At 58.0% G+C, this 16,368-nt stretch overlaps 2 protein-coding genes across 5 annotated transcripts in view; one reads left to right on the top strand and one right to left on the bottom strand.

Annotated features, from left to right (window-relative positions):
- LONP2 (lon peptidase 2, peroxisomal) overlaps nucleotides 1–3,145 on the top strand; it is a 45,139-nt gene extending 41,994 nt beyond the window's left edge. The window contains exon 15 of the mRNA XM_080645409.1: nucleotides 1,594–3,145. Within this exon, the coding sequence (XP_080501535.1) occupies nucleotides 1,594–1,815 (222 nt within the window). The 3' untranslated portion in view covers nucleotides 1,816–3,145. The remainder of the gene's footprint in view (nucleotides 1–1,593) is intronic.
- On the bottom strand, nucleotides 2,992–14,586 carry SIAH1 (siah E3 ubiquitin protein ligase 1). 4 transcript variants are annotated; one of them, XR_013959237.1, is made up of 3 exons: nucleotides 6,760–6,980; nucleotides 3,896–4,928; nucleotides 2,993–3,404 (listed from the first exon to the last, which is right to left on the bottom strand). XR_013959237.1 is itself a non-coding variant. In XM_080645412.1 (2 exons), the coding sequence occupies exon 2, from the start codon at nucleotides 4,924–4,926 to the stop codon at nucleotides 4,078–4,080; it is 849 nt and encodes a 282-aa protein (XP_080501538.1). In that variant the 5' UTR covers nucleotides 4,927–4,928; nucleotides 14,303–14,481; the 3' UTR covers nucleotides 2,992–4,077. The 4 variants fall into 4 exon arrangements, 3 of the variants coding, with proteins under 3 accessions (XP_080501538.1, XP_080501537.1, XP_080501536.1); XM_080645412.1 differs by lacking the exon at nucleotides 6,760–6,980 and adding an exon at nucleotides 14,303–14,481 and having other exon boundaries at nucleotides 2,992–4,928; XM_080645411.1 differs by lacking the exon at nucleotides 6,760–6,980 and adding an exon at nucleotides 14,545–14,586 and having other exon boundaries at nucleotides 2,993–4,928.
- Between the last annotated feature and the right edge of the window lie 1,782 nt (nucleotides 14,587–16,368).

Genomic DNA, 16,368 nt, shown 5'->3' with positions numbered 1-16,368 from the left:
CACCCTGGCAGGGCCGAGGGGACTGGGCACCGACATCTTGTGGCTGTGGATGCTGCCATCTTTGAGGGCGTGGCAGTCAATTAGCATACTCCCTCCTTATTGGCTGTGGGCGCAGCCATCTTTGCAATGGTGTGAGGGTCAATTAGCATATTCCCTCTTTATTAGATAGGGTGGCTCCTTTGCTGTGCAGAAGCTTCAGTTTGATGGGGTCCCACTGGAGGTATGTTCCCTCTGTTCCCGCTTTGCTGAGCGTTGTTGTTTTTATCATAAATGGGTGCTGGGTTTTATTGATGACTTTCCTGCACCTGTTGGTATGATCCTGTGATTTTATCCTTCCTTGTGTTGATGAGTTGTCTCTTCACCTTGTTTTGGAATTAGGATGATGCTGGCTTGGTAAAAGGAACTTGAAGTCCTCCCTCCTCCTGAATATTGTGGAACGGTTTGAGAAGGATGGGGCTAGTTCTTCTCTGAAAGTTTGGTAAAATTCACCTGTAAATCCACCTGGTCCAGGGCTTTTCTTTGTTGGGAGCTTGTAATTACTGCTTCAGTTTTACTCGTTGTAACTTGTCCATTTCGATTCTCTGATGCTTCCTGACCCAGTTCTGGAGGATGGTATGTTTCTAGGAACGCACCCATTTGGTCCAGATGGTCGGATGTATTGGCGCAGAGTTCACGTTTCCTTGTTCGCTCCTTTGCGTTTCTTCAGTGTCAATTGTCACTTCTTTCATCTCTGGCTTCCTTTGGGCTCTTTCTCGACGAGTCTGTTTGGAGATTTATCTTGTTTATCTCCTCAGAGAACCAGCCATTGTCTCTGGGGTCCCTCGTGTTGGTTTTTCTTTTTCACTCCGTTTTGTTTACTTCCGCTCTTTGTCGTTTCCTCTCTCTCACTCACTTTGGGCTCTGTGTTCTTTTTCAGTTCCTCTAAGTGTAGTTAGATCGAGATCTTCCTTTTCTCTCCGCGTAGACCGGTAATGCTGTGACTTCCCTCTGAGGACTGCTTTCACTGCGGCCCCTAGGTTGTGGGTGTGTTCTCATTTTCATCTGGTTCACGGTATCTTTTCATTTCTTCCTTGATCTCATGAACCCATCCATTGCCTAGGCACATGTTACTTAGCCTCCATGTCTGTGTGTTTTTGCTTTTTGTGGACATCTTTTAAAGCCACGGAGCCTAGGTCGTGGGGACCCGTTTCCTCCCGGGGTGGCCCAGCGGTCCTGCGCTAACCTGTGCAGCGGGCGTCACCCTGGGGCACAGCTGAGCTCTACGGCGTGTCTGGTCAGCTAGCACAACGCTTTTTCCGAGTCAGCCCCATCGGCCCGCAGGCAAGCCGTACCTGCAGAGGCTGTAAGTGTAGACCTTGACAACAGACAGGAACATGGACAGAAGAAAACGGGAATCTTCCCCATTAAAAGGATGTGCTCTAACACTAACTGAAACCAAGAGAATTCACTATTTGCTAACCTTTTCAGTCGCTCTCCCAGCTCCTGTGTGACAGACGGGAGGTGATCTGGATGTTTTAAAGCAGCGGTGAAGGTGCTGGGCGGGGCTTCCTGCACAGCGGAGAAGGTCACCGTCTGTGTATCCTCCCTCCGCAGGTGGGCGGCATCAAAGACAAAGTGCTGGCCGCGCACAGAGCGGGCCTGAAGCGGGTCATCCTCCCTCAGAGGAACGAGAAGGACCTGGAGGAGATCCCGGGCAACGTGCGCCGCGACCTGAGCTTCGTCACGGCGAGCTGCCTGGATGAAGTCCTGAACGCCGCTTTCGACGGGGGCTTCTCGGTCAAGACCAGACCCGGCCTCTTAAATAGCAAACTGTAGGCTCAGAGCTCGTCTCGGGCACTTGGCCCTGACGCACCGAGGCACTGGCAGGGCTGGCTGTCCACACCCGCGGGTAAGCGAGACGTCCCTTTCCTTGTGAGCTGATCAGCAGGCGCGAGCCTCCCCGCGGGCGTGCTGCTCGGAGATGCTAATAAACAGATAGCGTTGGCTGCTTCTGTCTTTGGTGATCGTCTGTCCCTGGGAAGGTGGAGCGCGGTCCCTCTGTGGCCCCAGACAGAACATCTGCCCCCTGAGGACTTGCTAGAAACGTCCATTCTGCAGCCCCACCAGGGACCTCCCACCCACACTCAGAAACCTGTTCTACGAGCCTCGGGGGATTCAGACGCCCAGTCGAGGTCAAGAACGACTGGTAGAGACCATGACCTTAGAGCCCCGTCGATGTGGAAGGGGCACTGGGGCAAAGGTGAGAACGCAGCCGGTTAGTCTTTGTGCAAATGACGTGTTCAGGTTAAGTACCGCTGTGAGGAGGCCCACACGTCCCTACGTAGCGGAGGGAAGCAGCACACGCAACATCACGCAGGCAGAGCGGCCCGCGTTCACACACGTTAGAAACACGCCGGCCCCGAATGCCTGTCACCTTACCAAGTCCAGTCCCCAGAGGGAGGCCGCCAACCTTTCTGGGCTGGTCCCCACGCTCGTCATCCTGACCCGCCTCCCCGTCCCGCCGGCCTGTGCCGATTCCCCGTCTGCGGGCTCTCCACTTCTCTCCCCACTCACCCAGGATTGGGACAACCAGGTCAGGCGGGGGAGCCTCCTGGGCCATAGCTTTCCCCACCCCACGCACCACGTCGGTGTGTTGTGGAGACGAAGAACGCAGCGTGAAACACCCTCCATTCCGAACGATTAGTCCAGCCGGTAATGGGCTCCAGTCTTCTATTCCAAACGGGAAGGACAGGGACGTCAGGACACCGCGGGTTCTTGGATGAGCATGGGGTCTGCACGTTACACACTGCCCAGCCCTGCTGGTAGGTGCCAGTGTTCCGGGAGGGCGAGTCGGGACCTGGGGCTCGCTGTGGCCTGTGCTGTGCTGTACTTTACAATAAAACTCCTGCATTTCAAAACGGCACACTGATTTCTGCTGTGAGGCACAGAATCGGACAGGAAAACAGCTTTGTATTTTCATCAACTTAGAGCTAAAGCAACACAAAGAGTTTTTAATTTGCCAGATATTCTTTTAATGAGAATTATAAAAGACCAAAAACATTTTTTTTGCAAACTGCCTTTTTTTAAACAAATGCTTTGCTTTTAATTACAAATACTGTGTGAGATGATGCCTTCTTTTGCAAAACCAATAAATATGAGAGAACAAATTTTAAACATATGTGATTTGTCCAAGGTATTGGGGGGAGGGCTGATTTATCAATATTTTTTAAAAATCAGTATATCCTACTACCTTTGAAAGAATAAGTCTGAAGGCGTGACTCAACTGGAAAAGAGAGAGAGAGAGACGGACCGACCAACCATCTTCTAGGTGCTTTAAGTAGCTTCTGATCTCCTTCCGATGTTCCCTCTCCTTTCTGGAACTCGCATCTTCACAAGATGGCTGAATTTAAAGTATTTCTAATAAACTGATTAATGGGGAGAAAAAATATGTATGGAACACATATGTATAAACTTTACCTTAAACAATTATGCATATCAAAAAAACACTAACTTTAAAAAAGGTACAAAAAAAGATGGGAAAAGCTTGAATTACAGAAAAGAAAGTCAAATTTATTTAATGAAAAACTAGAATTAATAAAAATTAGCAAATACACACAAAAAATATATACACACACAGCAGCACTATGCATTGACTCAGGAGAGGGGAAGCAGTGGCCCAAGACCACTCAACATGGCTTGTCAGTTAAAGGAAAAAAACCCCAAACACACACACGCACACGCGCGCGCACACGCACCCACACGCTCACACCCAGAAACGAAAGTATTTTTCAACAGTACACTCAATCTACAACAAACACAAATTCAGAATTATTTTACAATGCTTCCTTTCTTAATACAAAAGATGCCCGTCTTGGGTGTATATATATATTTTTTCAGTGGTTTACTGTTGACTTACTTTAAATATATTAGTGTTACTACATGCAGCCGTTTCCTGTACTGAACAGCCTTTCCGTTTATTTACCTTCATGGGACTAGCGCCACCTACCGACAGTCTCGGGGGCAGGCGGAGGCGGCCTGTTCTCTGTGAAAGTGGACGCAATGGTTTAAACACTGGCCAGAAAATGTCGGATTGCCACTTCAACACATGGAAATAGTTACATTGATGCCTAAGTTGCCATTTTCTGCAAAAAGCTGTGCAATGCTGGTGTCAAAGACTAGACAGTCGCTGTTCATGATGGCTGTTGCAATTCCCTCATGAATCGATCGCGGAGTGGCTTCCCAAGTCAATCGCCGCCTGTGACCATTTAGCTCGAGTCGATAAGCAAAATTCTCCGCTTGCTTGCGCGTTCCTATCAGCTGCACAATCGCAAAGAACTGCTGGTGCCCGTCGTACTTCTCCTGCTTCTCCAAGACCAGCATGAAGTGGAAGCCGAAGCAGGACTGCATCATCACCCAGTCCACGGCCCCGGGGAGGTTGATGTCTGTGGCGAGGAAGACGATGTCCTCCCCCTGCAGGGTGGTGATGGACTTGTGCTGATGCATCAGATGGGGCATCACGGCGTCCAGCGAGCCTTGCCACTTGCAGGACGCGCCGGGGCACGGGCAGGAGTAAGGCCGGAACTCACAGAGCTCTTCGTGGTCTGCTTTTTCCGTGTGTGGCAGAGTTATTTCACACCCGGAAGAGGCGTATTTACAAGGGAAAAGGACTGAGTTGGCCACTTTCTCCATCGCCAAGTTGCGGATGGATCCCAAGGGCCCCCGGCAGGTTGGACAACACGTGAGCTTTGGGCGACAGTTGCTACAGACCAGATGGCCGCTCTGACACTGAAGAATGGGCGGCAGCACATAGTCAAAGCACACGGGACACTCAAAGAGACTGGCCAGGTCATTGTTGGACGCGGTGGTGCCCGTCAGGGCGGGCACCCTCTGGGACGGTGTGCACTTGGAGGTCCCAGTCGGTAACGCTGTCGCAGTCTGGCGGCTCATTTCTAAAAGAAAGACATAAAAAAGTGAAAGGAGGAAGGAGAAAAGTCATCGTTGTAACTTGTTTCACAAAGTCATGTTTCATGCAACAAAAATGTTTTAAGGTATTTTTATTGATTTCAGGGAGGAAGGGAGAGAAACATCAATAACGAGAGAAAATCATTGATCGGCTGCCCCTGCACGCCCCCTACTGGGGATCGAGCCCCCAACCCAGGCATGTGCCCTGACCGGAATCGAACCTGGGACCCTTCTGTCCCCAGGCCGATGCTCTACCCACTGAGCCAACCAGCCAGGGCTCATGCAAAATTTACTGTGAGCAAAACCAGGGAAACAAATGGTTAAAAAAAAGTTATCACAAAAAATATGCGTTTTGATTAGGAGTCATCTGCTGGATGAAATCTCTCTTCAACATGTTCCAGACACACACAACTCCCTTCTTACTGAAAGAGAAAGTGAAATCCACCCTGGGATGCCCTGGTGGCGGGAAGGCTGAAATACAACCTGGACCCCAAGCACTGAGAAACTGAAGTCGCTGAAGTCCAAGAGGAAAGAGGAAGGCAGCAGACACACGGCCCGGGGTGGGTGTCCCCGGTAAGAATGCCCTGTGCCCGGGCTCCCTGTGCTGAAACACAGAGCAAAACCGCTGACGGCAGACCTGGGCCCTGGGAGACAGGCCGGCAGTGGGACGGCACTCGGGCTGAGTGAACGGTAAGACAGCGCCTTCCCCAGGAATCGGCCTGTGGCCTGGGTTCAGCGACAGAAGACCAGCCTCCTGGCCTGAGAGCGCGGACCATTAACTACATCAGCCATATTTCTACTAAATTAAAGTTTAATGCCTCAAAGTTAATGTTGTCTCAATTATAATTGTTATTCTGTTGCAAAGAATTTACCTTTGAAAACAATGCTGCTAACAAAAAAGAAAAGGAAAAAAACAATGCTGGCTACCCACGTGACCATGTAAATGCCACTTGGGGTCCTACATTACTCAATTCTACACCTTAACAAGGGCTGAGGGCACAAAAAAGAGATCAAGCCCACTGCCACGAAAATATTCTCAAGTTCAAGGAAAGGAAAGGGGAGCAGAATCCCGGCAGCCCTCGCGTGGAGTCAGGACAACGCGGTCCGTGCTCTCCGTCTGAGGCCCCAACAGCCAGGGTCCGGCCCCGCAGGAGGGAGTGCAAAGGAGGTTCCAGGGCCCACGATGGCCCCGCGCTGAGGTCAGCGTAAAACAATGGTGGCAGCATTGCCAAGATGTCCAGTGAGTGCCACAGGCCTGCTTCATGGCCCACTGGGCGCTGTTCTCACGGGGGCCAGTCACCTCGGTGCCTTCAACCTGATGTAACCCACAGCAAAGGCCCTGTTTAAGGGAGGCCTAGCAAGCAGTGTAACTGGTTCAGGTTCAAGCTCCAATGGATCCTCTTCTTTGCCCAGCACCGTGGAGCACGATTTAAAACCCTACCCAAAGTGGGAGACGGTGAAATGCCCCGGTGTTTCTAGTGAATGGAGGCCCTGCAATTGCACGGCAGCTGCTAGGACCGCCCAAGCTCCAAAGGCGGAACCAGCTGCCTCCTCGGCCAGAGAAGCACCCACAGCCCCCTGCGCAGGGCAGCCCGGACCCGGTGCCGGTGGACCCAGTGCCGGTGGACCCGGTGCCGGTGCCGGTGCCGGTGCCGGTGCCGGTGCCGGTGCCGGTGCCGGCGCTCCGCGGAGGGCGCGGTGTACCCTGAAGGGGGAGCTAGTGAGCTGAGTGCTGCAGCCCGTCCTCCAATCAGAGCCCGGCTCACCACGGCCCGGGTTCCCTTTAAGCAGCCCGGTCTCTTAAAGGCCAAGATGTACCTTTTCTCCTCCTCGTCCCAGCGGCAGGCAAGCAGGTGAGCAAGACGCCCCTCCAGGAGTGCAGGCTGGGCGAGGCGCACTTCCCGGGCATGGGAGCCAGGCAGCCGGCCCCCCCAGCGGCAGGGCCCTCCTGAGCAGCTTCCGCTCCTGCGCGTCGGGAGGTGGTCAGCAAGCCCCGGGGGGTGCCCCTCCATCCGCTCCCCGCTCCTCAGAGGCGCCGGCGAGGGCTATGGCGGCCGGGAAGGGAGGCCTGTCCTGGCCCACAAGCCGCGGGCTGCACCTCCCCAGCTCAAATTCGCCTGCGTCTCCACAGCGCGGGCGCCATCGCGGCGCCGCCCAGCAGCGTCCCCTCCCCAGACCCATGGGCAGGCTCCGGCCTGTCGGGGCAGGGCGGGCGGGAGGTGCGCGGCGCGCACCCTGGGAAGGCCGGCTCGGCGGTGGTTGGGGAAGAGCCCTTGGAGCCTGGCAGGCCGGGCGCAGCTGGAGAAGCCGGCTCCAGCCGGGACAAGGGAGAGGGAGAAGGGAGAGCCGGCGGGCGGCCCCAGAGGCTCTGCGGGGCGGGGCCCCGGGGAGGGTGGGGCGCGGTGGGGGGGAGGCCCGCAGGCTCCGCCCCGCCCACCCGGCCCAGGGGGACTCCGGCTCTGCACCGCGCCCCTCCCACCCAGCGGGGCCACCCCTGGACCCCAGGCGTCTCCCCAGCCGGCTTAGAGTCAGGGTGGGATGTGGGCCCCAACTCCGTGGCTGCCACCTGAGCTGCAGGCTGCGGGCACCGTGGCAGGACGGCCCCTTCCCCGCCCCCGCGGCGCTCGGGGTAAGAGCGCGCTCCCCGCTCCACCCAGCAACTACTGACCCGGCGCTGGGCGGTTCCTCAATTCTAACTTGCTTCTCCATTTCTACCGTCGGCCCCACACTTTCAACTCCACCCCCCCCCCAACAGCACTGCAGTGCGAGCAGCCACACACACACACACACACGCACACGCACACGCACACGCACGGCACTGACTCCCACTTCAGCCTCCACGCGGAGTCTCCTCCCGCCCTGGGAGAGCCGTCCTGAACGGCCCCATTAGCCAGAGCACCTTGTTTGGTTCTCAGCATTACCCTCGCCCCGCAGAGCCCGCCTCGGCTGGCATTGCGTCAGCTGCGCTCGGAGCGGCCTGTCATTAGAGCCGCTGGGGCGGCCTCCAAACCCGCAGGCGCGGGCCTCGGGCAGGGCCGGCCGGCCGGCACCACCCACTTTCCCAGCAGATCTCGGCTCGCATCGCTGCCACCCTATCCAGTGTGTTCGCCACCTCAGCCTCCTTCCCCAAAGCTACATTAGGAGGAGAAGGTACTTGCAGCTTGCTGACAAATGAAATTATTACCTACGTCTCAGCTTCCAATATATGCATTCAGACAGGCCTCGGGGTTCTGAGGAGGAGACTCCCAATGTTTTAGGCGGAGAAACTCTTTCCATCAGAATTAAGGCAGAACCCAAAGGGATAGAACAAGCAAAGGGGGTAGAGTTTCCCTTTTCCCAAACTTCCAAAGGACCCGGCCCGAACCTCACCAAGTCCATCTACGCACAGACTTCTCCGCAGCGCGTCGGGGCAGTAAGGGCAGAGCGCTCTCACCTACACGAGCACTGAAGCCCAGCCACCCCCCCCCCCCGCCCCGCGCCCCGCCTTCCCCCAAAGTGTAAAGCTGGGACATTTCCAGCCTCGGGTGGCTTTTGTCTGGATTAAGGAAGGTGGGTAACGAGTGTATCGGAGGAGATCCAAGTCCCAAAACAGGTGTTCGCCTGGGGCCTCCAAAGCCGACCTGCCTGGCTCATCACCTCGCTGGAGGCCTAGCCCCGGAGGCCCAGGCTGGCCATGCCGAGGGTGCCTTCCGCTTGGACAGGTAACCAAGCGTGTTTGCCGAAGATCGGCTGCCACTTAACCGGTTTCTAGTGCAGTGAGCCTTAAAGGACTTTCTCACCTAGGAACGATCCTTTCCTACGCTGGCTTTACAGAGAGCTTAACTTTTCACAAAACTGCCACACTGAGACCAGCTCGAGGGGCCAGAGGAAGCGGAAGTCCAGGACTGCCCAGGAGCGCACTGGTCACCTGCACTTCCTGGGGAATACGCCTCCAGCCCCGACTGGGGTGACGTTAAACAGCTTTCAACCTAAACAGAACAGCTGCAACTCAGTCTTCAGTGCTGTCTTGGTGATTCCAGAGCCTTTGGCCATTGCTTTGCCATTCCACACGCAGTAGGAGATGGGCTTTTAGTCTCCATTTCATGTGGGAACCTGCTTCCTTTCATTAACTGGCCGAGGAAGAATTTCTCTGATTAGTCATGACCGCGTGCCTGGCTTCTCTCATCCATACATCATGTTGTGCTTCCATCGCCTCCTAGTTCACCAATGCCACAGCAGCAGGCAAACCATGCCCTCAGAGGGCCACATCCGACCGCCGCCCTGACCGAGCATGTGACGTTACAGCGGCAGCGGACGCTAATACGGCTCCTTACAACCTAAGTTTCACGTGGAGAAACAGGCCGGCGGGACATGCAGGGGAGGCGCAGGGCGGGCGTGCGCAATCAGGAAGCCCTGCCCCAGAAATGACCCAGGGCCAGCTCTCTGGGCGGTAGGAGACGGGTGGTTTTTAGCTGTATTTCCTTCAAAGGGGACGATAAAGAAGCTGCTTTGTAAGAATCGGTCTGACAGAGAAGTGTGGAAAAGTCAGTAAAAGCTGCATTCTTAAGCAAGTGGGAAGGTTGGCTCAGATCGGCCGTGACCCCTGAGGAGTTGCTGCTACACTAACCAGGAGTGCGCTCCTCTCCCCGCGCTCCCCGCAGGAGCCACAGCGCTCTTCCTCCGGCATCGGCATCATCGGCATCGGCATCGGGCGGAACAGGACCTGCACGCGGCACCGGGCACTGTCCTCTCGCCTTCTCGAGACTTCCCAGCCTTTACCCCTTCTCTGGCACCCACCCCTCCCTTTTCCACCGCATTCTACTCTCCGCACACCCACACATGCTCTGTCTCCCATCCGGCCTCTGGCCACACAGAGCCGCCTTCTAGCTCACCCATCATTCTGATGTCTCTCAGGTACTCAGCTCCACAAATCAGAACTTCGGGTTTTTGTCTCCGCCCCTGTACCCCCCTTCTAGTCTTTCCCGTCTCGGTCAACAGCACCAGGACCACACAGCTGCTCCCGCCAGAAACCACCGGATCCCTGGCTCCCTTCACCCGCAGACCTAACCCATCGGCGAGTCCTAGTCTTTCTGCCTCCAAAACACACATCGAGGCCATCCACCTCCCTCGTCCCTGCCACTCCTCCATCCAGGGCCCAGGCAGCGCCTCCCTGACCTTCCCCAAGGGGCCAGGGCTCCCAGGTTACAAGAGGGTGAGGCCCCTGCTCCCCCGCACCCCCCCCCCCACTGGCTCCAGCTCTTCTCTGGGACCCGGGCTCCGTCCCTCCTGCCGCAGGGCCTGCCTGCTCCTTCAGTGGCAGCGTCACCCTCCCGCAGCAGGTCCCCTGCCCAGCGCCTCGATTCAGCACTGGACTCTATGGTACCATCACAACGGTCATCCTGTTCGTGCCCTCATAGCGTATGCGTGTACGCGTGGTACTATTTGGAGAAATTTAGTAACTTACTCAAGTGGTGTTAGAATTAATTAAGCGCGTTCTTTGCACTGTGCCTTTAGATGCAAAGCAGGCACTGTCCCTGCTCTCAAGGGGCTTAGAGTCACAAACTGCTCAGTGACAGAGCCAAGGCCCTTCCAGGTCCTGGAGGGCTCATCTCCGGAGCCACTCTGTTGGGGGACATGGCGGAGGGCCACAGACTTGGGAACTGCTCTCACGTGAGAACTACGCGAGGAGAGAGGCTACCTCACCTGCCCGAGGGGGCGCAGATGGAGAACAATCACAAGCAAAGGCGCAGACAGGTTCCAGAAACAGGAAGAACCCAGGGGGCCCGGCGGGTGAGGCTGGGAGAGCATGCGAAGGGCAGCGTGAAGGCATCAGCCGTTCGTCCAACACCACTGAGCGCCGCTGCCTGCCCGACTGTGCTAACTGGGCAGACAAGGTGCCCCCAGAGACCGCGGTCTATTGGCGTGAGGAGTGGGGGGTGCAGAAAAACCTCCAGGCCAGGGGAATACGTTACAGGGGACCACGCGGAGGGCACCCCCGTCGGGGTGGGGGGGTCCGGAGGAACCAAGTGGGGTCCAGGCTGAGATTAGAGCTGAGCAGGAAGGGGAAACAGGGCACATATGGGCACCTGCAAGCACAGGGGGAATGGCAGGGAAGCAACAGGACAGCAGCTCAGGGGGGCTGTGTCCTTCTGTCCATGTGAGGACCTCGGAGCTCTATCCTGACCCCTCAGTCACTGTGTTAGACAGAGACCCAAAGCGGGCAGGCCACTCAGAGGCAGAAGAGAAGGACTGAATGTAAAGGTGAAAATGAGAGGGGGGGAGGGAGGGGGAGAGAGAGGAGGGGGGTGGGGGGAGAGAGAGGGGCAACGCCAGATTTGAGATAACCGACTGTAGAAGCAGCGCCCTAATACATAAAAGTGCCAGCCTATGTTGCACTTGTCAAACTCATAATATACAATATTGCGAGTGAAGCAGAATGTAAAGCACGGACTTGGGTGATAACGTGTGTCAGTGCCGTTAGGTCAATTGTAACAAACCACCACCAAGACATCAAAGTGGAGGAGCTGAGAGCGGGCGGCTGTGTGCGGGGACGGAGCGCGCGGGGAACCTCAGTCCCTTCTTTTTTGCTGCGCATCTAAAACGGCTCCTAAAAATGAAGTCAGTTAAAGATGACCTACAGGCAAGAGAACGTGTGAGTCTGCAGGGGTGGGCAAACTTTGTGACTCGAGGGCCACCATGGGTTCTTAAACTGGACCGGAGAGCCGGAACAAAAGCATGGATGGAGTGTTTGTGTGAACTAATATAAATTCAAAGGAAAGGAGCGGAGGGGAGAGCAAGAGAACCGGGTAGAACAGCCGGATCCGGCCCGCGGGCCGTAGTTTGCCCACGGCTGGTCTAGAGTTCAACAAGCAACCCGCTCTGAGTGCCCCAGCATACGGACAGGAGTGGGTCAGAGCGCAGGCACAGCCCTGCCCCCTGCACAGATGCCCGTAAGTGCGCCCACGGAAACCCACTTACTTACAGCCATTACAGAAACCGCCTCTGAAAGGAAACCATTCAAGAAACATTATGAAGAGGAAGATTTTACCCCGGGTTCTGTTTTGTTTTTTGGAGAGGGGTGGGGGGAGCGGTGGGAAGGCTAGGGTTTCATATATTAATTATGCTGGTAGTGAGGTCTATACCAAAAATATCCAAACATTTTACAAGGGGTATACAGAAAATCCGTAATTATAAACAAAGTCTGTAACAGGTTTCTGGAAGAAGGAAAACCTCCCATCTTTAGAAACGGAGTAAGCGCACTGCTTTCAGATGTAAGTGGGCACTCAGCAAGGTCACTGAACTCACTGCGCTGCCTGGTTACGTAAGACCTGCTTTCAAAACACCCGAAAGAAAGCCCGATTCTCAGTTATGCCATTGCTGCCACAGCTAGACATCCCCTTTGTAACTCCAATTAATTTTAGCCTGGTTACAATATTCTTAATGACGGAGAGCAAAGAGTATTGCTCTACAGCAACTGTGTAAGCATTTCCCAGAGCTTAGAGGCAACCGATATTAAGCTAACCTGAAATGAACTTGTTTCAGAATGTGTAGTCTGTGGAATACTTATCCTGAGAAGCTCCACGTCCATTAGCCTACTTCAGTAGAAAATATTACTAAATGCCGCTAAATCGTGCTGGAAAGATGCCAGGAGGCATCACGCAGGCCAAGTCTAGAATAGAAAGAAAATATGTGCAGAGCAAACTCCGGGGCTGCAACTAACCGTTCCGGGTCACAAGAGTCTTATCTTTAATTTCCAGAACCACCACCACCACAAAAAACAAACTACACCCTTTGTTTAATCCACTTGAAGTCTCAAAATCGACGTGTCCCAGAGTCCTCCTAACAGCTGACCAAACCCTCTCCCCCCCGCCCCCGCCCCCGCCCCCCCGGCGGAGCCCTCGCCTCCCGGAGGGAACCTGCTGACGCGGACGGATCCCCAGGCTCTGCTCTTCAGGAATGTCCCAAGGGGATGGCGACCCGGACACCTCACGCCGGGGACGCACTGCTGCGCGGCTCCGGGTCGGTTACCTCCGGCCCCGACCCTGTGCGAGCGCTCCGGGCCCTCCCTTGACTCCACGTGGTTTACATCCCAGCGCGCGGGGCCCTATCCCACCCCCTTCCCCGAGAAAGTTCAACTCCCACCGTCTCCGAGCACCTGTCAACCGGGTCCTCCAAGCCTCCTCTTTTCATGTCTAACCACGAAAGGCACCAAAGGAAAAACCCAGGAACTAGCCCTGACACCGTCACTCCACCAATTCCGGCCTCTGCATCCGCGCTTCCCACGGCCCCGCCGGCGGGAGAGCCGCCCAAGTTTAGCAACAGGAGCAGCAGCCCCGCAGCGCGCGTGCCCTGCGCGCCCGCCGGGGCCCGGCTCCCAGCCCTCAGCCCTCGGCCCCGCCGCATCCCTTTCCCAGCCGGGAGTCCCGGGGGGAGGAGCCGTCCTGACCCATTTCGCGGAGAAGGAGAAGGAGGCAGAGAGAGGTTAAGTCTCTCGCCCAAGGTCACAAACCGGTGGGGCAGGGTTGGAACCCAAGCGGGCGGTCCGACCACCGAGGGCGCGCTCCCAACACCAAGTGCACGGGAGAGTTCCCACCCTGGCCAGGCGGGAGGTCGCCGGGCTGGTCCGTGTCCAACCGCCCGGACCGCGCAGACCGGTCGCCGTCCTACACCCGCGCTCTCGGCTGCGGTGACTTTGACACATCGGCTCACGACCGGGTCTTCCCGACTCGCACACATCGGGTGTCAGGGCGCAGACCCTGCACCTCTCCAGGGGCGGGGACGAGACACTCGCGCAGCCCCGCGGGCCCAGGGACCCCACATGCCCAAGTCGCGAACCCGGGAGAGTCGGGGAAGGACCCCAAAGTACCCGAGACGCGCGGCAGGGGGACACCGAGGCGCACGATCAGCAGCCGGAGCCTCCCCGGCGAGCGGCGGGCGCGACCTCCCGCCGACGCCACAAACGAGGGAGGCGGCCGCATTCTCCCCGCGCACAATGCAGGCCGGGCGGGCGGCGGGCGGCCGCGCTCAGCTGACCTCCGCCATGTTGGCCGCGCACCCGGACCCTTCGCAACAAAGACCGGCGCCGGGCCGCCTCCCCCGCCGGGCCCGCCTCCCGGGCGCGCGGGGCCGACCCGCGGTGAGCAGGCCCTTCCCCGCCCTCCCGGCCGCGCGGGCCCCCTCCCCACCGCCGCCGGCGGGCCCGGGGCGCGGGGGCGGGCGGGCGGAGGGAGGGGCGGGGGGCGGCGCTCGGCGGCCGCTGGGCCCGGACAAAGGCGCCGGCCGGGGGCTGCCGCGCCCTCCCGCCGCCGACACGGCCGGGCCCGCCGGGCCTCCTCCCCGAGGGCCCCGCGCGGCTCCTCCCTCCAGGCCGGGCTGCACTTACCTGAGGGCGGAGGGCGCGCCTGGGACCCGGGCCCCGGCTACACGCGCCCCGTCGCCGCCGCCGACCCCGCCGCCGCGGGCAGCCCCCGCCTCCGCGCCGCGCCGACACCCGCCGGACTCGCTGGGCCGCCGCCGCCGCCGCTCGAGAGCGCGCCCCGCAACGGCCGCCCCGGCTCCCCCCTGGCCGCCGCCGCCGCCGCCGCCCGCGCGTCCTCGAGCCCAACGCGCGCTCCCGCTAAATACCTCTCACTGCGGCGGCCGCCATGCAGGCGCGGCCCCGCGCGGGGCCGGGGGCGGGGCTTCCCGCGCAGGCGCAGGGGCGGGCGCACTGGCGCGCAGGCGCGGGCACTGCGGGGCGGCCCCAGCGGCGGCGGCGGCGGCGGCGGCGGCGGCGTTGTTGGGCGCTCGTGCACCACGCTTCGCGCCCCGCAAACGGAAGGATCGACGGCCGCTGCGGGACCCTGGTTTCCTGGCTCGGGGGCTTGGTCCGGGGTCCGAGGGGTCGCGGGGCCGGGAAGGCGACCCGGGCCGCCGCCCCGCCCGCCCCGGTGGCCGAGCTCGCTCAGCGCCTTCCCGGGCCCTGCCCGCTGCCTTTCTGGCGGCCGCCCGGGCACCCCATCCTGAAGGAGGCCAGGTTCAAGCCCCTCCCTTAGGTTCGAGCTGCTCTTTCTGCCCCCCCCTCCCCCCAAAGCGGGGCCTCGTTTCAAAGGTTTGTTTCAGCTGAAAAGCAAGCCCCGGTGTTCTCGCCTGGAAGCTACCCGGGACTCCGCTTTCTTCTCTTTGAACAAAAACCAGAGGGAAATGCCATCCCCAGATCCCGGGTGGCCACACGCGCTGTGCACACCTGAGCAGCGCCGGCGCCTGACATTTTCAGCCCCGATTAGAGCTCCACGTGAAACCCTCTGAGAAACAGTATCCCACGTGGAAACAAACAAAAGTTACTTTTTACATATTAGAGCCCGCCCCGGGAACCGGCTCCCCGGCGGCTCGGCCTCCCCGCCACTAGGAAGGCTTCCGTGGGCAGATTTGCAGCAGGCTGTCCGGGGCAGCGCCCAGCTTTCTCCCATGGCCTCCGGATGGCCACCGGCCCCGTGCAAGCTGCTGACTCCCACCCTCCGCCCCACGGGCGCTGTGGCTGCGGCGACACTGTTGCGACTGCTGTCGGCCGTGTGGCTACTGTTCTCCACCGAAAACTTCATCGCTCATTGTGGCCGCGGTCTTCCTCGGGGACCATCAGCAAATCCAAACAGTGTCTGCTGAGGTTCGGAAAGGGAAAAGCCTCATGTTCTTTTTTTAAAATATATTTTTATTGACTTCAGAGTGGAAGGGAGAGGGAGAGAGAGATAGAAACATCAATAACGAGAGAGAAAATCATTGATTGGCTGCCTCCTGCACGCCCCACACTGGGGATGGAGCCCGCAACCTAGGCACGTGCCCTTGATTGGAATGGAGCCCTGGACCCTTCAGTCCACAGGCCAATGCTCCATCCACGGAGCCACACCGGCTGGGCAAGCCTCGTGCCCTTTAGCCACAAGCCATCCTACCCGAGACGCTGATCCCCAGGGCCCACACGTCACTTGAAGAACTTGGGTGCCTTCCTTAGGATCGCGCAGGAATTGGTGGTGGCACGCATTTCTCCCAACAGTATTTGCAGCGTCCGATTATACCTGGAGTCAAGGACAGGGGCCCACCGAGGAGGTGAGTTACTGAGGAAAGCCAAGAAGGAGGGTTCTCTTCAGAGCTGCCATTTTGAGATTCATCCAATTCAATGGAGGCAAACCTGGACTTCACAAGATGAAATGCTGGGCGTATTTTCACGAGTTTAGGTCTCATCGGGGCCACTGCCGACAGGGAGTTACCTGGTACACTGGCGGCTTCTTTGAGGCTGTAGGGGGTTCAAGACAGATTGTCGCACGCCCGATGGGTCTGGAAATAGTGGGGCTCAGCAGCCGGCCACTTAGCGATTTCTGCCCCGGAATACTCTCACTTCGCGGCTCTGTTTGCGCCAACGGCGTAAATTACTTCTTCCTTCGCCTGCTTCATCTTATACAACGCCGTCTCATTAAT

This window comes from Plecotus auritus (assembly GCF_963455305.1).
Source record: "Plecotus auritus genome assembly, chromosome: 10".
NCBI lineage: Eukaryota > Metazoa > Chordata > Mammalia > Chiroptera > Vespertilionidae > Plecotus > Plecotus auritus.
The sequence above is the reverse complement of the archived record's forward strand: the minus strand, read 5'-3'. Positions and strand labels throughout refer to the sequence as shown.

Bases quoted from the DNA above. Each gene is read 5' to 3' on its own strand.
- SIAH1 (XM_080645410.1), bottom strand. From the start codon at position 6,850: ATGCCCGGGAAGTGCGCCTCGCCCAGCCTGCACTCCTGGAGGGGCGTC. The intron at 4,929-6,759 runs GTACATCTTGGC...TCTTTCTTTTAG, and splicing joins TGGGACGAGGAGGAGAAAAG to AAATGAGCCGCCAGACTGCG.